At 51.1% G+C, this 19894-nt stretch overlaps 8 protein-coding genes across 8 annotated transcripts; 4 read left to right on the forward strand and 4 right to left on the reverse strand.

Annotated features, from left to right (window-relative positions):
* Window positions 1–238: 238 nt before the first annotated feature.
* On the reverse strand, window positions 239–2451 carry N7509_007754 (uncharacterized protein; the record flags this gene model as incomplete). Its single annotated transcript, XM_056632391.1, has 3 exons — window positions 239–1363; window positions 1420–2256; window positions 2320–2451. 3 exons carry the CDS (start codon window positions 2449–2451, stop codon window positions 239–241), a joined length of 2094 nt encoding a protein of 697 aa, XP_056487942.1.
* A 248-nt stretch (window positions 2452–2699) lies between these two features.
* Window positions 2700–3201, forward strand: N7509_007755 (ATP synthase subunit e; the record flags this gene model as incomplete). The annotated part of the gene is made up of 3 exons (XM_056632392.1): window positions 2700–2720; window positions 2814–3003; window positions 3128–3201. The coding sequence occupies 3 exons, from the start codon at window positions 2700–2702 to the stop codon at window positions 3199–3201; spliced, it is 285 nt and encodes a 94-aa protein (XP_056487943.1).
* Window positions 3202–3681: 480 nt separating this feature from the next.
* On the reverse strand, window positions 3682–4460 carry N7509_007756 (CSN8/PSMD8/EIF3K family protein; the record flags this gene model as incomplete). The annotated part of the gene is made up of 3 exons (XM_056632393.1): window positions 3682–3944; window positions 4002–4183; window positions 4243–4460. 3 exons carry the CDS (start codon window positions 4458–4460, stop codon window positions 3682–3684), a joined length of 663 nt encoding a protein of 220 aa, XP_056487944.1.
* A 294-nt stretch (window positions 4461–4754) lies between these two features.
* On the forward strand, window positions 4755–7290 carry N7509_007757 (dolichyl-diphosphooligosaccharide--protein glycosyltransferase subunit STT3; the record flags this gene model as incomplete). Its single annotated transcript, XM_056632394.1, has 6 exons — window positions 4755–4884; window positions 4941–4964; window positions 5063–5738; window positions 5806–6802; window positions 6856–6956; window positions 7020–7290. 6 exons carry the CDS (start codon window positions 4755–4757, stop codon window positions 7288–7290), a joined length of 2199 nt encoding a protein of 732 aa, XP_056487945.1.
* A 594-nt stretch (window positions 7291–7884) lies between these two features.
* On the reverse strand, window positions 7885–8366 carry N7509_007758 (uncharacterized protein; the record flags this gene model as incomplete). Its single annotated transcript, XM_056632395.1, has 3 exons — window positions 7885–7970; window positions 8164–8288; window positions 8353–8366. 3 exons carry the CDS (start codon window positions 8364–8366, stop codon window positions 7885–7887), a joined length of 225 nt encoding a protein of 74 aa, XP_056487946.1.
* Window positions 8367–8978: 612 nt separating this feature from the next.
* N7509_007759 (RNA-processing protein PTA1) lies at window positions 8979–11585 on the forward strand (the record flags this gene model as incomplete). The annotated part of the gene is given in 8 exon segments (XM_056632396.1): window positions 8979–9101; window positions 9116–9306; window positions 9357–9522; window positions 9578–9708; window positions 9766–10318; window positions 10375–11234; window positions 11304–11374; window positions 11443–11585. The coding sequence occupies 8 exon segments, from the start codon at window positions 8979–8981 to the stop codon at window positions 11583–11585; spliced, it is 2238 nt and encodes a 745-aa protein (XP_056487947.1).
* An 855-nt stretch (window positions 11586–12440) lies between these two features.
* Window positions 12441–14065, reverse strand: nop12 (rRNA-processing protein NOP12; the record flags this gene model as incomplete). The annotated part of the gene is made up of 3 exons (XM_056632397.1): window positions 12441–12791; window positions 12844–13884; window positions 13943–14065. The coding sequence occupies 3 exons, from the start codon at window positions 14063–14065 to the stop codon at window positions 12441–12443; spliced, it is 1515 nt and encodes a 504-aa protein (XP_056487948.1).
* A 1462-nt stretch (window positions 14066–15527) lies between these two features.
* Window positions 15528–17704, forward strand: N7509_007761 (uncharacterized protein; the record flags this gene model as incomplete). Its single annotated transcript, XM_056632398.1, has 3 exons — window positions 15528–16404; window positions 16462–16531; window positions 16585–17704. The coding sequence occupies 3 exons, from the start codon at window positions 15528–15530 to the stop codon at window positions 17702–17704; spliced, it is 2067 nt and encodes a 688-aa protein (XP_056487949.1).
* Between the last annotated feature and the right edge of the window lie 2190 nt (window positions 17705–19894).

Raw genomic sequence — 19894 nt, forward strand, 5'->3', positions numbered from 1 at the left:
GAAGTAGGTTACGCCAAGATAAAGAGCAGTGACTAAGGCAGACACACAACTATTAACTAACAGGTCTACGTTATCTTTCATGATCTGTAGGCACAAATATCCCTGAATTAAGTTATTGAAGAGAAAAAGGGTATATGGTATATGGCAGACAAAAAGTGCAGCGTCAAGAGATATGCGAGACAAAAAACAGTCGAAAGCAAAACGGTGGCATTCGGCCTTGCAGGAGACCCCCCTTTCGCTAAGCAACCCTATCATTCTGCTCCAGCTTTCCAACTAGTCGCTTCATGCCCGTCCACTCATCAGCAGGTACTTCCTCGGAAGGACCGCCTAAGCCCTTGCCCACTTCAAACACCGTAACCACGCCGTTGAGTCCACCGGTAGCGATACGTCTACCTTCGCGTTCTTCCCAGGCAACCTTGTTAAGACTACGGGAGATCCCGCCATTGGAGCCACGGGATGGACTAGTGCGTACAACTGGGACTTCGGTGTCTGTGTAGAGATCCCACACTTCCAAGTTTCCGGCGCCGTCAACAAGAGAGAAGACGCCAGGTCGGTGTGGGGACCAACGTGCGTCGTATACGACGTCCTCACGAGTGATGTCCAGAATGGGCGAAACGACCTGCGCGGCGGCTGTGCCGGAAGTGACAGAAGCTGTTGTGGCCGGTGCCCGCACACGCCAAAGTTTCACACTCCAATCAAGACTGGAGCTCAGCATCAAGTCACCCAGATCGACGGGGCCGCGAGCAGGGTGGAACGCGGTGGACATGATTGGGGCGGCGTGGCCGCGGTAGGCAAGGCGATGGTCTGTGCCGGCCTTGGCTCCAGCGCGATCATATCGGTGGCAAGGATAGATACCACCCTCTTCGGTACCGACGATGAAGAATGTCGGGTCAGACTGTGGGAATGACATGGTTGTTGGTGCGAGGTCTTCCGTCTTGGATGGAGGGGGAGTAGTCAACTCGAGATACTCTTGGGGCTGGGAAAGCATATCGACTGTCCAGCCACAGACCACTCCATCCGTTGAAGAGGTCAAAATATTGTGCGCATTCTGGGTACCAATGATAGAGATACTGTACACAGGGTGAGTGTGTCCAGATCCAGTCAATGGTGTCTTTTGAACGGGAGCACCTCCGCCGGCACGAGAGGAGCGAGTATCCCAAAGAAGGACTTGTCCCGAATATGAGCCTCCAACAATGAGATTAGGATGGAAAGGAGAGAATTTGGCGGTAAGAATGTCGGAAGTAGAGTGGAAAACATATTCGGGGCGTGACTGCAGATGTTGATTCCAGACCTGCACCAAACCGTCCGGCTCATGGGGAGCAGATGGGTTCTTGGTGTAAGATGCCAGCACGAGTTCAGGGAACTGAAAATCGGATTAGTTGAGATCGGATATGGTTCTCGAAATGAAACAAGACGTACCTTGGGAGAGAAGCTAATGTCACTGATCATGCGCTTCTTACTCCATCGCTCGTCCCAAAACTGGCAAACCTCTCGAATGCCCCTCCTTTTCTTGCCAGTTTCTTCGTCCTCTTCCAGGTCTCCATCTACACCACCCAGTTCGTAGTCTGCAAGAACATCGTATTCCTCATCGAGAGCCCGCTCAATGACCTTTGCGGAACGCTCCACAAAGTCCAGGAAATCGTCCGATGAGGTCACAGCTTTGAGCTCATCATCTTCAAGTGTACGCATGGGATATCGCAGGTCTGACGACTGTGCGGCCGTGGCATCTTGCCCGGTTTGTTTGGTCGCCTGCAATTCCTCCTCAATCTCGGCACGAATCTTTTGACGGATCTCCTCGTCGCGCTCACGACCCCGTCGACTAAGACGTTTGTTCGATCGTGAAGTTCCGGCGAGCTCTTCATCATCTGAACCAATCGACTCATCTGGGTCTTCTGGGAAGTCTAGGCCGTCTGTTTGGACACCCTTGCTATATGTGACGACTTCTGGTTTGGGTTCAGGGGGCGGCGGGGCATGAGTTTGGGGTTGAGCTTCGGGCGTGGAGGCATTGTAGGGTTCGTCCCCGACAGTCTGGACGGCAATAGACTGGGACTGAGGTCTGGACGAAGGGGTATAGGTTTCGGCGTTCTCTCCACTCAACTGGCTGGCGCTGAGTACTGAAGTCGGCCGACTTCCTCGGCGCGACTGGTCCTCAGCACCATGGCTAAGGGAAGCTGACCCAGGACGGTCCACCAGACGCGAAATCAAATCATCAAGTTCAGCTCTGCTACCGGAATGACTGGGAACCGGTGAAGCGATCTAATATGACCCAGTTAGTATCCCTATGTGAGCTCCTTAAGTGGTATCTCCGGGGCTGCATACCTCTGAAGCATCTCCGACGCTGTTCCGGTTGGTGGTGAACTCCCTTTGACGGAGATCGCGCTGTTTTTTCAACTCAGCAAGCTTAGCCCGCTTGGCCAGGATCTCATTCTTGCGCTGTTGCATGGACGACATCGTGAAATCATACGACCCGGTCGAAGTATTGTAGCTGTAGTAGCGTGTTGCGCTTTATTTACGGGATGACATAAGCGGGCAGGGCCCGAACGGCGCCGGAAAAACTCGCGCAGACCAGGGACGACTAAACCTCGCCTTGCCAAACCCGAGGATTCACTGCCATTGACGGTCGACTCTTGTTAAACGATTTTCCGATTTCCCACTCCTTTATTTAACGTCGCATTCCCGTCCTCCGGAGATTCACAAAAATGGCTAGCCAAGGTGTCAACGTGAGTATCATCCGTATCTTCCCCGGCAGGGACCGATGGGACACGCCCCCTCCCAATGCGAAATCGAATGTTGACCATCTACCTTCACTTTAGGTCCTCCGCTACTCGGCTCTCGTTGCCGGTCTCGTCTACGGTGTTTACCACCAGTCCTCCATCAACTCCCAGACTAAGCGCGCCGAGATCGAGCACGAGTACACCCGCAAGGAGCGTCTGATTGAGCAGGCTAAGGCCGAGTGGAGGAAGAAGACCCAGCCCCAGGAGACCAAGACGCAATCCTCCGGCCGTACGTGACCCTTTGATACCATTGATTCATTCTCGTGGAATGATGGCACTCGCCGAGGCCGAAGGGACCGAAAGAGCTCCCAATTCCAGAGACACAGCGCTAACTGATGGTTGCTACGTTACAGTCATTACCGATTTCGCGGACCCCAAGTTCGACCTCGAGGCCTTCCTGCAGGCCAAGTTCGCTGAGAACCCTTAAATGCGATGAATTAAATAGAGTGGAGGAATGAAAACGCATCTCTTTGCGAAACTCGCACCTCCCGTCCCCAGGGTATTTTGAGTATTTGCTCGGGTCCATTTACTGTACGATTGATCGGGTCTGATTTCTCCCCGAGTTGCGACATTGCGAGCGAAAGACGGAATGGTTTCTTTTGGTTTCGTTTTCTTTACTTTATCGTTTTAGACGTTATCATTTTGGTCCTGTACATACCCTGGGCTGTGTCGTGCGCCTGTACAATACAGTTGGACCTCAAGAGCAAAAGATCGTGTTAAGCATTCCGGCGTTATAATACTGGCTTCCGTGTTCGACTAGCCAGTCCGTAATCAAGTGCTATGCTTTCCTGTCCTAAACTCCGACGATAGATTGTAGATGTACCATTCCATGAGCTCACCTTCTCGCCCTTCTTGCAGCCGTTTATCGCTTCTTCATGTCCCGTAATAATATGCTTCAACATATACTCTAACGATTTCCTAGCATTGCCATTGTCTCACGAATGCCGCGGGAGGGTTGGCTATCGGTAGGCGGTACAGTGATCGGAGATGGGTACAGCAATTGAGTCTCTGGGTTCCAGGTCCACCCGCAATCACTGAACTTTTGAATGATTGTCTGGTCGCCTTTCTCTGCAGCCTGAATATCTAGCCCCAGGTATCCTGCCGCTAGAGCTGGTCGAATCGCTTCGTATGAGGTGCTGACCGCGATCAAGGTTTGGTCTTGAAAGAAATCTAGAGCACGGATATTAGGAAACCGGCAAAAAAGAATTTCCCAGGCCAAGTACATACTTTCATATCTTTGCACCAACGGTTGCAGGGTTTCTGGCCACGGTAACCCACGAAGGATCTGATAGACCAGACCATGTTCGTTCTGCCAGATTGCTCGCAGCAAATTCAAGCAATTTTGTAAAGAGGGATCGTGATTCTTTAATGTTTCGGGCATTCGCTGGGTAAGTGCGCGCGCTTCTGGTCTATTTTAGGTCGAATTATTAGCGACTACATCATTCGGAGTATGATGGGGAGTATTTACATTTGTTTGGTAAGAAGATGAGCGAAGAAGAAGCCAGAGTAATACAGGCACAGCATTTCAGGATCACCTGCACCTGTCTCAGCGCTGCCACTACCAGCATACATGAGGCAGGCATCTGATTCGTATTGCGACAGAATCTCGAAAAGCTGTGAGGGAGGAGCATTTGAGAGGATGACCTTGGAGATCTGCTCCTTGGTGAGAGGAGGCAACTCCATCATATAGCAGTAGATCTGGAATAAAAACTCTGTACTCGTATGAATTCAGGAGTATTTTGAGCTTCACAAAGCTGAGATGTAGGTGTGTGGTGCTTGGTTGTTGAATGGATGATGCGGGGAGCAGTCGGAGGTGGCGTCGGGGAAAGGCGCCAAGACCTTCAGAAGTGACCACCTTGCGCAGCTCTCCCTCTTGCAACCTTCCCACCAGGCAACCCATTGGCAGCTCTGCCCCGTTCGTTTCTTGTTTTCATGATTCATCTTTGTTAATTTGGACTTTGCTCCTTCTTCCAGGCCATTATGGCCCAGTCTTCCCTCGATGTCTTGCTGAAAGGCAGCTCCGGCAAGAGCACACGCGGTCTATTGCGGATCATCATCCTGCTCACGATCGCTGCGGCCGCCGTCGCCAGTCGCCTTTTCAGTGTTATCCGTAAGTCAATGACCCTAACTTGACTGCTCGGATATATAATCTAATCTCAATTCTAGGATTTGAAAGTATTATTCACGAATGTACGATTCCCCCGTTCCAGCTCATCCAGCTCACCCAGCCCACGACATCTCAACGGCCAGATATACAAGGATGAGATATTGACCTACTTCAATTGCAGTCGATCCGTGGTTTAACTTCCGAGCAACAAAATACCTTGTCCAAAATGGCTTCTACAGTTTCTGGGATTGGTTTGATGACCGTATGCTTCCCCCTTCCCAATGCTTGCGTGTTGTTAGGTCCCCCCGGTATCACAGAGCAGCGCTGATACAATTCCTTCCCCATTTAGGAACATGGCATCCTCTGGGTCGTGTCACTGGTGGCACTTTGTACCCCGGTCTGATGGTGACCAGTGGTGTCATCTACCACATCCTCCGCCTCCTCACAATTCCTGTCGATATTCGCAACGTTTGTGTTCTTCTTGCCCCCGGATTTTCCGGCCTGACTGCCCTGGCAATGTACCTCTTGACCCGTGAGATGTCTCATTCCCCATCCGCTGGTCTTCTTGCAGCTGCATTTATGGGCATCACTCCCGGTTATATCTCTCGTTCCGTGGCTGGTAGCTACGATAACGAAGCCATTGCCATTTTCCTGCTTGTCTTCACCTTCTTCCTGTGGATCAAGGCTGTCAAGAATGGCTCAATTATGTGGGGTGCATTGACTGCTCTGTTCTACGGATACATGGTTTCTGCTTGGGGTGGATATGTCTTCATCACTAACCTCATTCCTCTCCACGTGTTCGTTCTGCTCTGCATGGGTCGCTATAGCTCTCGCCTTTACATAAGCTATACCACCTGGTATGCATTGGGAACGCTGGGTAGCATGCAGATTCCCTTTCGTCGGTTTCCTGCCTATTCGTAACAGTGACCATATGTCGGCTCTGGGTGTCTTCGGTCTCATTCAGCTCGTCGCATTTGCTGAATTTGTTCGCGCATACCTGCCCGGCAAGCAGTTCCAGAAGCTTCTCACCTCCATGGTCCTGCTTACCTTCGGCCTTGGATTCACTGGTCTCGTCCTTCTCTCTGTCTCTGGCGTCATTGCTCCCTGGAGTGGACGTTTCTACTCCCTGTGGGATACCGGCTATGCTAAGATCCACATTCCTATCATTGCCTCCGTCTCTGAGCACCAGCCTACCGCTTGGCCTGCTTTCTTCTTTGACCTGAACTTCTTGATCTGGCTTTTCCCCGCCGGTGTTTTCATGTGCTTCCAGAACCTGAAGGATGAGCATGTCTTTGTGATCATCTATGCTGTCCTCTCCAGCTACTTCGCCGGTGTCATGGTTCGTCTGATGCTGACTCTCACCCCGATTGTCTGTGTCGCTGCCGCTCTGGCTCTTTCGACCATCTTTGATAGCTTCCTGGTTATGACCAAGCCTACCCCCGAGAGCAAGGAGAAGGCGAACGCGGACAAGTCCAAGGCGTTCTCGTCGACCAAGAAGCCCGTTGTCGGCATCTACTCCTACTTCTCGAAGGCTATTGTGACTGGCTCCCTGACCATCTACCTTCTGATGTTCGTTGCTCACTGCACTTGGGTCACCTCGAATGCGTACTCGTCTCCTTCAGTTGTGCTCGCTAGCCGCCTGCCTGATGGAAGCCAGCACATCATCGATGATTACCGTGAGGCCTACTACTGGCTCCGTCAAAACACTGAGGACAATGCCAAGATCATGTCCTGGTGGGATTACGGCTACCAGATCGGTGGTATGGCCGACCGTCCCACTCTTGTTGACAACAACACCTGGAACAACACCCACATTGCCACCGTTGGTAAGGCCATGAGCTCTCGCGAGGAAGTCAGCTACCCGATCTTGCGCCAACACGATGTCGACTATGTTCTGGTCGTGTTCGGCGGTCTCTCCTCGGTTACTCGGGCGATGATCTGAACAAGTTCTTGTGGATGGTCCGAATTGCGGAGGGTATCTGGCCCGACGAGATCAAGGAGCGTGACTTCTTCACTGCTCGCGGTGAATATCGCGTTGACGAGGAGGCCACCCCCACCATGAAGAACAGCCTGATGTACGTTTTTTTTTTAACCAATTTGATGCATGCAGAACCACAATTTGCTAACCCTATCACTAGGTACAAAATGTCTTACTACAACTACAACTCTCTCTTCCCGGCCGGACAAGCCGTTGACCGCGTTCGTGGCGTTAAATTGCCCGCGGAGAGCCCGACGCTTAACACTCTCGAGGAAGCGTTCACCAGTGAGAACTGGATCATCCGTATCTTCAAGGTCAAGGATCTCGACAACTTCGGCCGTGATCACAGCAACGCTGTTTCATTTGACAAGGATCTGAAGCGCAAGCGCGCGACTAAGAAGAAGGGACCTCGCGTTCTGCGAACTGAGTAAACTCTTCTGACTAGGAAATGATCTCCGTATTTTCTGAATTCTTTTGTGATTGCACTTCTTTCTACGAAAGCAGGGCTTTGATCCCTGTGTTTTCTTTGCGGGTGATATGGATATACTTGAGTAGAAATAGCTTCGCATAGTATACAATGAAACCGCTTGGAGAAATTATCTCACCGTGTCTGGTGCAGTAGATACCTAGGGTACTACCTAGGTACTAGTGGGTAAAGAAAGAGAAGAGAAATGTGGATTTCAGATAAGGTCAATGTAATAGTTACTGTCTGCTAGTACATGTTATTCCCAGCAAATCCACCCTGTACAAGATATCTTATCATAGATGCCAATGAATCAAAGCCGCTGAGCTCACAAGTCAAGAATCATGACCTGTCCAAACTAAAAGACTCCATAACCCCAAAGTGCTCCGTTGCTGATTTTCCGCCGAGAGGAGACCGTGTTGGCGGGCCTCTAGGGTTCTTCCCATTCCACCCCTCGCAATCGATGCGGTTATATGGTACACGTAGAAATCACAATTCAATGACCCCCTTTGGAATTGACTCAGTACCCAATTCCTCGAAGGGCCTCGATATTGTATTGCTCTTATTTCTTCTCGGACGAAGCGGGGGTCTCGGGGACCTTTACGTCGGAGAATTCTTCTTGGCCGACGGCCTTGATAGTGTAGGCATCTGTTCAAAGTACGATGGTTAATTTCTCATCCGCAAGAGTGTTTATGTCAAAGATATGGCAAGTTTGAAGAGGTGGGGAGGGTTCGTCGTAGGCAACGGGTGGTATGATCTTCTCTCTGCGCCGGGACGTCTGGGTCGCAGGAGAGGCCATATAACTGGGTATGGGGAGCATTGTCTATCAAGGATTACATACAGACACCGATTGTGAAGGCGAAGAGTCCGAAACCAGTCAGGGCGTTCTTGACAAGGAATGGCCGGCGGGCACGGAGGAGGGCGGCACCGGCACGGTAATCCTTACCGTAGTATGTGGAGTTGAAGCTGTATATCAAAGTCAGTTCAGGGCGAGCATTTCAGTAGGAATTATATCAACTGATCAACTGACATTCCGGCGGCCATGGTGAAAGTGTTGGGTAGGTCCTAAAGGAACGAAGCGCAACGTCGAAGTTGATTTGGTCAGTGCGGAAGATCAAGTCTTGGCAAATGGTCAGCCCATCAGAAGCGGTCCCTGATGCAGATTGCTATTCTAGAGTTATTTTAAAAGTGATTGGACTGAAAGAAAGTATTGTAATATTCCTTAGAAGTTAACTCCTCTTCACTTGTTCTTTTAGATTGTGCTTAGTCGTTCATGCTTAGTCGCTCGTGTTGTAACAATAACTCTGGCGTGCCAGGGTAGACCACCGCGCCCGATATCGATCAATCAGTTCCCCAACTTTTCTCGGCCCCTACGGACCTTTGCTCCTCCCTACGTATCCATCCTTTGTTTCCAGAGCTTTCAAGGCCACAACTCGCCTTCCCTTCAGTCCTACCTCCCCGTGGCCGCCCATCGCCTACGATCTATCGAAATATCTCCAACCATTAGCGCGTGGCTGTCCCCTAGCAGCGCGCTGCTTTGATCGCGTTTCGATCCGAGAAGCAGGCAAACACGCAGTGATCGTCCATTGCGCCGACCTCGTTTCCTCGATTTCCCACCCTCCATAAGATCCTCAGTTAGATCCCACCGTTTCCGCGATGGCTCAAACGGCCGTACAACTCAATCAGCTGAATGCAGCTCGCAACCTCGTCCTCGGCGACGCAGCTCTGTACCCGCAGATCGTGAATGGAATCCTGCCTATCGTCGGGGCTAATTCGAGGGTAGAATTGCGAAGATGGGGGGGGCAGAATTTATGGCTGAGACCTTCTCTAGCCCGGTTCTGTCCGCGCCTTTGAAGGAACAACTTGCGCCTAATGTGCTCCAGACCATTCAAGACACCTTAGCTCTTCCCGAGACAGATGTTGCCGTACTACAGGGCTTGGTTCAAACTGCGGCCAGCTTGTACCCCTTGGTCTTTCGACATATGTATGTTTTGGAGAGTAGTCAAATTGGTTTTCTATACTAACGGTCTTCAGCGTGAATCACCCCGGGGATAATAAGTCATGGGAGACGATGACAACGATTAAGGAAGACATCTTGCGAAAGATGGATTCTTTCCCATGTCCAGTCAAGATCTGCTGCGTCAAGTTCCTACAGCGCGTGGTTCAAGTTCAGACACCAGGACTGATTTCGGACCCAAGGGTATGTTCTATAAGTTTACCTTGCGCTGCCCCCTCAATGCTGACCTTTCTTATAGCGACCTGAGCAAAATGAGACCTCACTGGCCATTGTTCCTCGTACTCATCCTGTTCTCAAAATCTCTCACCTCGAGGCTGAAGCATCGGGCCTGCTTGATCGACTCTTGGGCGTTTTCCAAGAAGAGACATGGTACGACATCATACCCGTGACATTCGATAGAAAAACGTTATACTTACCCCCTCCTAGTGATGCGCTAATCGTCAATGCAACTTTGAACTGTCTCTCACCACTCGTCCGTACTCGCCAGTCTATCGCCAACAAGATCATCAATACCGTTCTTGAGTTTTTCCCAACTAGACATGTCCGACCCCCATTTACGCCAACCGTCCGAGTCAATGTCAAATCAATGGAGCGCACAGCTAGGGCCTTACTTGTCAACATAATGAAGAAGAACCCGAACCACCCTTACGTGGGTAAGATGCAAATGTACATTGAGCGTCTTATGCAATCCAGACTGGAGGAAGTAGATGACGCATCTCGGAAACGAGCATTTCCCATTGAACCAACAGATGGTTTAGACACCGCGAAGCGTGCTCGTTTGGATGCGCTTACTCCTCCACTTCTCAAGATTCCCCCGCTGCCTCCAGGACCTACGAGCTACGACCAGCTATTTACATTAACCGAGGACGTCGGACTGTCCTCATTTGATGTCAAACAGCTTCCCGCCGAACTCGTCATGAAGATCACGCTGCCTCTACTGCAACATGTTAACCCGTCCACGCTTACACAGGCTGTTGATGTAAGCATCTACATCTGAACATTCTCTGTGAGAGATTTTAGCTAATACGTTTTCAGGCCGTCCGGAATCGACTAGAGACCATAACAAAAGAGCAAAACTTGAAGCGCCAACAGCAGCAGAACGCGACCTCACTAGACGATGACGACGATTATGAGCCAGATTATGAGCCCATGGATGTAGCAGAAGGTGCCGAGGGCGAGGGCATTACTGCGCCAGATCAAGCAGCAGAGCTACAACCAGATCTAGTATCACTGGGTCCATTCGTCCTACCTCAGCCGCCACCTCTCAGCGAAGAAGACGCCGCCGAAGTCGGCCGCAGTGCTGTTTCGCGCGTTTTCAGCATGATTCACTTGACCGAGCCCGATCCAGCATCAACAGCCTCTGGCAAAAACAAAACCCAACAGCTCGGTTTCTCCCGGCTGGCCGGAAGTACTTTTAATCAAGATGCTTGGGTCGTCCTCCTCACGCGCCTTGCCACTCGCGCCCCAGCTGGCCTGGAAGCAAGTGATAAGACTGGCAAAGGGGAGTCGGCGGTTGGATCTCGCAAAACGACGATTTCAGACTCCATTCGCGAGACGCTTTATCGATACATTTTGGAAGACTTTCGTGGTCGTCTTAATATCGGTATTACTTGGCTCAATGAGGAGTGGTACAATGATAGAATACAGATGAAGGCAGCAGCGAAGCAACGTGATGAGAGCGAGGAGTCAGACGAGGAACCTGTTGTCGCGCTTCATTATGATTACTGGGCGACACGACTCTTGGATGGATTTTTGCCATACTTGGATTCGAAGGATATTAAGGTCTTGGTGCGCTTCCTTAGCGAAACACCCGAAATCACTATCCCCATCACTCAGCGCATTGCGAGTCTCGCAAGGGATCCCGAACGTGTGAATCTCTGCGTTCAGGCACTTATGTAAGATTCACTTCCCTTCTCGTCCCCTAATCGCTTTCTTTCCGCAGGACTGACTTTCCCGCTTTCTAGGTACTTGATCATGTTCCGGCCCCCAGCCCGCGATATGTGTCTGGATACACTCGAGGATGTCTATAACACCTGTATGTTTCCCCGGTTTCCACCCGATATCTCCTTTTCAAGCTTTTGTCTTAACTCATCCACTCTCTAGACGAGGAATCTCGACCCGCAGCTGGTAAGGTCTTGTCTAAGTGGCGACCGCAGGCTATTCAAGCGCCGGAGCCAGTTTCCAATGGTACATCGGCACAGCAAGCGGACACACAAGCTGCAGTCCCCCAGGAACCATCAACATAGCGGCACCTCCCTTGCCAAATGGCTCAAATCAGGGACAGAAGCGTTACAGGAACCTGCTTTCGAATTTGAAAATGAGAATGAAGACGAATAGGAGACAGATGAGCCAAGTATGGGGCGTTCTATTCAGAATGCCCAACTGAGTCAGGTATCTGGCTGCAGCAAACGGTTATGTCGTCGGCGACGAATGATTCAACAATGGTGTGTTTTACTGGGTCATAATTGCGGAGATTCTTCCAGCTTTGTATCGATGAGGCTAGTGCTTCTAGAAGGTCTATCATGAGGCCCGGGATTTTGAGAATGCGGGTCAGTGCTCGGCTGATCCGCCGAACCTGACCTTCTTCTACCTGTCAACCAGGTGGAAGACTTGAAGAAAGAGGATATCTATTCCATTTACAAGCGGAAACCTGTTGATGTTCACTGGACATATCCCCACTCTGTTCACAAGCGTCCATGTCTTTTCTAGTTCTTATTTTACAAATATTCTTAACTAGCTAGGTCCATTTAAGTATATCTAGTTAGCGTATTGAGGTTGCTGACGTGGTGGTGTAGCGGGCGATAATTTTGTAAATTACTGGTATTATAGACCTCTAGAGTTCCATCATTTGGGTTGATATTTTGATGTAAATACTAGAGGTCGAATAGATCTGATTTTAGAAAGAGCCCTAGAGACAGTACGAAATACGAGCTTTAGAGAGTATACTGCCATCGGCCTATCGGAATGGGTTCAGACTCGGAGGGATATCATGCATTTTATACCTAGTATTTGCAACAATTCCAATGCCCAGCTCAACGCCCGTAAAAGATACAAAATAGTGATTTTTTTTTCAAGAGAGAGACTTCAAAAGCTCGTCACGTTCATGGCTTCTGACCACCGGCCGCACGATAGGCCGCAGCACGCTTGCTGCTCCGACCCTTGGGCTTACCCTTCGATCCACGACTCTTAGTCTTAACCTTCATGCGAGATCCATCCTCAGTAGCACGGTGACCCTCGAAAACCATCGAGTTACCAGCAATACCACCCTTACCAGCCTCCTTCATCTTAGCTGCACCCGCACGACCAAGGAGCTTGCTGGCGCGACCCTGAAGCGTCTTCTGAGCGAGATCGCCACGACGACCATTCTTGCCTCCATCATCCTCTTGCTTCTTAGCCATCTTGCGCGCACGGGTAACGCGCAACTTGCGTGGTAGCATGGGAGGGTAATTCTTCTCGTTGAGAGAGGAGAGCAGCTTCAACGTTATTCGCGTCGAAGAATTGGACGTAGGCGAAGCCCTTACCGACGCGAGTGGCGCGGTCACGAATCACACGGACGAATTCAACGTTCTTCTTCACTGTTTTCTTGTCCTTGGTGTCTCCTGTGTTTTGGTTGAAGATTCGCCAGAGTCCCTCTTCGATATCAGCGGATGCGCGAGCCTTCTTCTTCTTGCCATTGTGGTCCTCAGTGATACCCTCCTGATCGACGAAGTCGAGATTACCCACGAAGACGCAGCGCTTGTTGTCGATTTCTGCCGGGTGGGCGATGCTGTCGACGCGGATGTGGCGGTCCAAGACAACGGTTCCGTTTAAGGCGGAGGGGGCTTTGCGTGCGCCTTGGATAGTGGTGTAGACGGCGTAGGCGTTGGTGCTGGGCGTGGTATCGTCGAGGATCTCCCGTCTGGCGAAAGATGCGCGCTTGGGGAGACCACCGCCGCTGGCGAATGGGACGGAGCGGAATCGAATTGACTCGACCTTGTGAGGGCCGCTGGACTCGGGGAGGCTGGATAGGTGGGAGGCCAGGTGTCGGAGGAGAGTCTTCTTGGACGATTTGGATTTGATGGCTTCGGTGGAAACGTTGCCTAGGAAGACGGTTCGGCTGGACTTTTCAACTTCGCTGGCCTTTGCGTTTCCGGATACACTCTCGTGAACTGGAGGTGGGGCAGCCTTCTCCTCGTCGTCACTGTCCTTGTCCTTGTCCTCGGACTCCTCCTCGTCGTCAGAGTTGTCACTCTTGTCGTCGGACTCGTCATCAGCCTTCTGACGCTTGGCGTACTCGGCCTTGCGCTTTGCCGCATCTTTTTCTTCCTCCTTGGCGATGCGGCGCATGTAGGTTTCTTCGACTTCCTCCGCAGGACCGCGTTTGCGCTTGCGGCCTTGTGTTTCCTCTGCATTCTCCTCCGCAGACTCGGAGTCGCTTTCTTCAGAGGCAGAGGCATCTTCCATCACATCATCATCCTCCTCCTCGACCTCGTCGGTCTTTTTGGCGGATTTGCGTGCAGCCGCATCCTTTTTGTACTTGATAGTCGGTGCTTGGACGGGTCCAGACTAAATGAGACAATATTAGTACTCGATCTTCGCTTGGGTAGGTCGAATTGGAACGTACGCTTGACGCGAAGAGCGAGGACAATGTTGGGTCCAAAGATGCGCTACCACTGATGAATGGGAGGCCACCGGCGGCTGGCTGGCTCTCCTCCTTAGATTGGGACTTGGATGATTTCTTGCCCATCTTGTATTGTGTGTGGTAATTCCCGGGAAGAAATCAATTTCTTCAAAGGGGAATTAATGGGTTGAGTTGGAATTATATGGGGTGTTCAACGCATACCAATCTAGCCCCGAACTTTTTTTTTTCATCGCGCTTATCGGTCCGGGCGGAGCTGGGCTGCGCATCACATGATTGGAGGACACTCCGGGGCAACAACTCATATACATTATTGTGTATGGGGAGCTTATTGGGTATTTATGGACTCCTGGGGCTTTCTGGATGTATGGGTATTACTAGTAGGAGGGAGATTATTTATTGTTCTCTTTTATGAAGCTACTCCTGATATGGATGGGCACGTCTTGTATTCAAATCACCTCATATTCCTACCTGATATAGCTCTCAGAGTAATATCAATTATATCATCCTTTTTTCTCGACCTCACGGACCTCTTCTGTTATCACAGACTGCATAGAACCATGTGATATAGCCATAGGTCAACTGCCATGCCCTATACGAAGTGCTCTGCTTATGCAACGCCGTCTCCGGCGACGTCAGCCCCACGTGACTCTGGAGGTTTTGCGGCGGTGAGCCTCGGGGCTCGGCAGAACGACAGGACGATTCCTGGGCGCCCCCATCATAGCAAGGTCCGTTCGGTTCTCTCCCCACCCCTGTTACGATTTTACTGCTCGATCTGCTTCCCCCATCGCTCTTGCGAGCATTGCAAACGATCCTTGTTATCCTCCGATTCTTCATGCCGACCGCCTCCCCGCGACCCTCCACTGTGGTCCTGCCCGCTTCCTAGCCGACCTCCCCTCGCTCCTCAGCACCGGCGCATCGGTGATCCGACAGCTTTTACTGGCATTCTATACTTGTGAGACGCGTGGACTTGGTCCTAGTTGCTCACCTGTGTCTCTGGAACACACTGGTGGTGAGAATCGTGCTTGGTCGCGAGCAGCTTTGCTCGTTCCCAGCGGCGCTCCCGGCGCATTGTTAAGACGGTACGTCGCTTGCACCTCTTCGTCCCATTTGTGATCTCTCTAGCTCGCTGGTATGGTGAAAAGAAGAATCTAGCCTGCAAGGAGCTCTTTTTTCAAGGTCATTTGAACGCGCGCAGTTGCCGGCCCTCCAGCCAGCGTCGCTTGCCGGCTTTGGGGGGTGGAGGCGTTGCCGCGATGATCAATCTCCGCACCGCCTTCTCTGGAGGCGCTGACCTACCATTCCCTCCCACCCTACCACTTCCCCTCCACCACCTTGACCCGGGCCCTTTTGACCCTGCTAGCATGGCAATTGAACTAATCAATCATATGGTTGTTCCAGACTCCCCACGAAACCCTTCCCTGGTGGATCGGTGACCTTGACGTCCTACCTCTCCCACCCCCAACCCCAACCGCCGCCAAGCAAGCCCTTTGGCACCATCCTCCCTTACCATACCTCTTCTCCTCCTACATACCGCCTCTAACTGCCCTAGTGCCTCGCACGATTGCAGATGGAGGTAGCCGAAAGCAGAGAGCAAGCCTCCGTCGGTCCAACGACGGGGGCAGAATCTACCATGACCAATGGCGAACGAAATCCCTTCTTGGATGACCCGCTCATGGACGATGGACGCTCTAGCAGCTTGAGTGAAATCGACGATGTTTCAGACGACGAGCCGTCTGACTTTGAAGAGTCTCCTAAACCCGAGAGGCAGCTTGAAAACGACTCGGAGGCGGAAACTGAGCGCCTCGAAGACTCCCCTCACAACATTCGAAAGCGAGACATCGTACTCAGCGTTGGCAGCGCTGGTCCTAGTCCCAGTAAACTCCATCAGTCCACTACCCTGGAGGACGTGGACGAGGAAGAGGAGCATGCGCTGGATGACTCGCCTAGCAAGAGGCGACCCTCTCAAAACAATGGAATTATCGAGGAAGGTATGGAGTTGCTCGATGACGTTGAGCTTCCCGATAGCATTGGGAAGAAACGCAAACGCGTTGAGCTCGGTGACGACACTGGCACAGAAATCGGCGACGATGAGCCACTGAAGAAACGCCGGAGCTCCCTCAAAAGCGATTTGAGCGACCTAATCGACGATGATACCCCTCTCTCCCCAGAGCCAATGATGGATGACCCTACCGCGACCATGGACGACGAACTTCCGGTCGACGACCTTCCCGAATCAGACCTACCCACTGTGACAACTAAAGGAAAGAAGAGCAAAAAGGGTAAACGAAAAGGAAAACGAAATGCAGATACGGAGGGGGATACGGAAGGCGGCGAGCTCATCGCAGAGGATGCTGTTGACGATACCCTCGTCGAAGATGAAGAGCCGGTGGAACGTGTCGAGGGACCCCACAATGCAGACGTCGCTGCCAGAGTTGAAGAAGAATGTAAGTCGCATGCCGCTGGAGCCTACCTGGGATCAGATTTGCTTACATACTGTTCAGCTGCGAAAAAGATGTCTGCGATGGAGTCGTTAGCAACGCTAGAAAAAGAATTCGCAGCGTTGCGTGATAAGTCAGGACCCCTCCCCTTTGCGGGCCCCCTTCCATTTGCTAACCTCTTCTCAGGATCTATGATGAGCGGATCTCGAAACTTAATCGTGAGCTAGAAATGCTGAACGGACCAAACCCGACCCATCCCGAATATCTGCGCCAGATCGAGTGTGTACAACATTACCGGGATGCTAAGCTCCAATACGAACGGACCTTGTACCACTACCGCATGAAATCACTTGTTACTAAGAGCATGGCCGAACGTGCGCAAGCTCTCAGCACCTTCTTCCAAAAAGTTCGGGATGTGCGCGAAGTCCACTCAAGCGCGATCAGCCAGCAATTCTATGCCATCCAGCATGATCGCTTCAAGACCGACGAACTAAGCCCCCACCACATCATCCCATTCCCTACCCGTCGATCTCAACAAATTGCGCACCAAGCTGCGTACAATCAAGAGGTTTCGGTCATGGCAGGTGTTGCAAAATACGTTGGTTTCCCAGCCGCTCCAACCTTGCTAGGAGCTCGCCCATCAGAGCTAGACGACGATTTGGAGAAGATGGGAATTACAGTCGAACCTCGTGTCGTGGCCTCAAGACAATCGCAATCGTCCGCCACGTTACAACCTCGCGGTGCCATGTCAGCCATGTCATCCAATATGTTCCGCACTGCAGCCGAAGCCGAAGAAGCCTTTTTGGAGCAAACACCCTGGGCCAACCCGCAACATCCAATCCATCAGCAACAAGCCCAACACCAATATCCTCAATCTCATCGACCTCAAGGGCGGGCCTTTGAGGCCCCTAATACATCATCATTTGCGACACCCGCAGCTCAGAAGCGGATGGTGGATGTGCATGCTCCGAATGGATCAGCATCCACCATTCCCGAGAATGCTTCAGCTGCGAATTCATCGGCCAACAACACCCCTTACGGCATTGAACAAGACCCGCGACACCCACATCAAGGGTCGTGGCGACATCCGGACTATGACAACGAGCGTAAATCCGGCTTCCGCTCCCAAAGTTCCTCCCCACTCGATGTTCGAAAATCTCAACCACACCCGAGTCACGGCCTTGAGCACCGTTCTCCACTAGCAGACGTCTCTTCCGCCCGCAATCCTCTCTTCTCCCCCCTCCCCCTGCTCGATCAAGTCTGTTCCAACACTCTGTCGGTCCAAAACCAGATACTTCCCCCCTGACCTCGAAACCCGTTGATGCGGTTCATTACCGCCCTCAGCAGACCGAGCTATCAACGGGATCTGGATCAAGTCATATGCCAGCGCGATAAGCATTGAGGAACGAACTGAACCCAACGCTGATATTTCCTTTACGCACCTTCATGACTGAACAAATTCCCCCGACAGAAACGTCCCATCACTTGATCTGTATCGAAACTCCACATTATCCCATCTCCTCAATCTCCTCCCGCCTAATGAAGATTCCCCACTGTTTTACTTCTGCTATTGCTCTCTGCCGGCAAATGTATTCCTGATCAGCGTTCCAACCTAGAAAGAGAGAAGGGTGACATTGTTTGTGTATGAACCGCCGGCTAGGTCAGGTCAGGTCAGGTCTTTCTGAGCTCATGTCACGCACTGCTGGCTTGACCTAGCCGACTCCGATTTGGATGGAAAGAAAATCCCCCAGGTCGAGGCATATACGACTTTGTTCTCCCTATCTCTTACCCATACGGAGGTGTTTGTTATGCGGGGGTATGTGACTTGTCTTGTGTCTTTTTCTCTTCTCTTTTTTATTGTGGATCTTTTCCCTCTCTACTTCGATAGGAGTAACTTTGACTTCTCTTGCATCGGTTGTTTCCTCGGGGGGAAGTGGACCTTCTCTTATTCTTTTTTTTCCTGTCTTTGTTGGCGTTTGTCGGTGTACATACCACGCATATATGTCGGCCTGTTTATGGTGTTTGGTCGAAATGCCCGCAGTCTGGCGTGAAATCTAAACGGATGATTCTAACTTAAGTTCTTTGAATGACTCAGTTGTGTAGACTCAGTTGTGTAGTACTATTTTGCTTTCCAGTAGTTACTGATCCCCCACTGTACTCTAAATAGTACGGCCCCCAAGCATCTCGAAGCACCCAATCACCTGATTCATGCAGCATGAGGCGGGGAACCTCGCCCGTGAGATTCAAGTTGTTGACCCCTCGACCTTTTAACAGAAAATACCTAGGCCCAACCTCATCAACCACTGGAACTGATGCATTTAATCGACATACGCTCCCTTCCGGCTCTGAACCTCCAGGAGTTCGTCGGGAATGAAATACCAAAGAACTATGCCATCCTTTCTCACCGATGGGGCCATACCAAGGAAGAGATATCGTTTCAAGAAATGCTGCATCAAAAAGCCGTGACCACCGACTTAGAGAAGAAAAGGTGGTGGAAGGTTGAAAGCTTCTGTCAACAAGCTTGTGATGATGGTTTTGAATTCGCATGGGTCGACACATGCTGTATCAACAAGGACAGTAGCGCTGAGCTATCCGAGGCTATCAACTCTATGTTCGAGTGGTACCGACAGGCCACGAAATGCTATGTGTATCTGGCTGATGTCAGTAATGTTGAGCAATTGGCTAAAAGTGAATGGTTTCAGCGAGGTTGGACACTACAGGAGCTATTAGCACCGCGCAACATACAGTTTTTCTCGCATGACTGGAATAAGCTTGGGGACAAAAGATCTCTACTTGGGACTCTTGCCGCGATTACAAAATTCCTGAGAATGTCCTTGATGGTAAAATGAGAATTCGGCGTTGTACGATTGCACAGAGAATGTCCTGGGCTTCTCGACGTCAAACAAAAAGGTCAGAAGATATGGCATACTGTCTCATGGGTATATTTGATGTCAATATGCCTCTACTATACGGAGAAGGGGGAAAGAAGGCCTTCCTTCGGCTGCAAGAAGAGATTATAAAGGTCTCAGTGGATGGTACTATCTTTGCATGGACCGACCCGCAAAGCTCTCCAAATGATCTCTTTACTTTTCATGGCCTACTCGCGGATTCGGTGGACTGTTTTGCCGATTCCCACGACATTTTTCTGGGACGTCCGACGTTTTTCACAGATCAGGAGCCATATGCAATAACAAATCTAGGTCTTCGTATTACCTTTCCTGTGGTTGACATTGACGAGAATATCGAACTCACTTCACTCGCTCACATCTACTGTGGACGTCACACTCAGGCTGCAGCCGGCATGAAACGTGGTGTCAAACATCTAGGGATATATCTGGCAAGAGTGGACACCACTTTCTACTACAGGGTCGGTACGAATTGTCTCCCAGTTATAGAAACAGACTGGAGAAGCGAGCCATGGGAGAGTCGCATGATATATGTGCCCCAAAAAACCGAGACCGAAATCTAGAGGAGTGGAGAACAAAGGCCAGTGAAC

This window comes from Penicillium cosmopolitanum (genome assembly GCF_028827165.1).
Source record: "Penicillium cosmopolitanum strain IBT 29677 chromosome Unknown utg000008l:1.0-4398992.0:1.0-4402845.0, whole genome shotgun sequence".
In the NCBI taxonomy this organism is placed as follows: Eukaryota; Fungi; Ascomycota; class Eurotiomycetes; order Eurotiales; family Aspergillaceae; genus Penicillium; species Penicillium cosmopolitanum.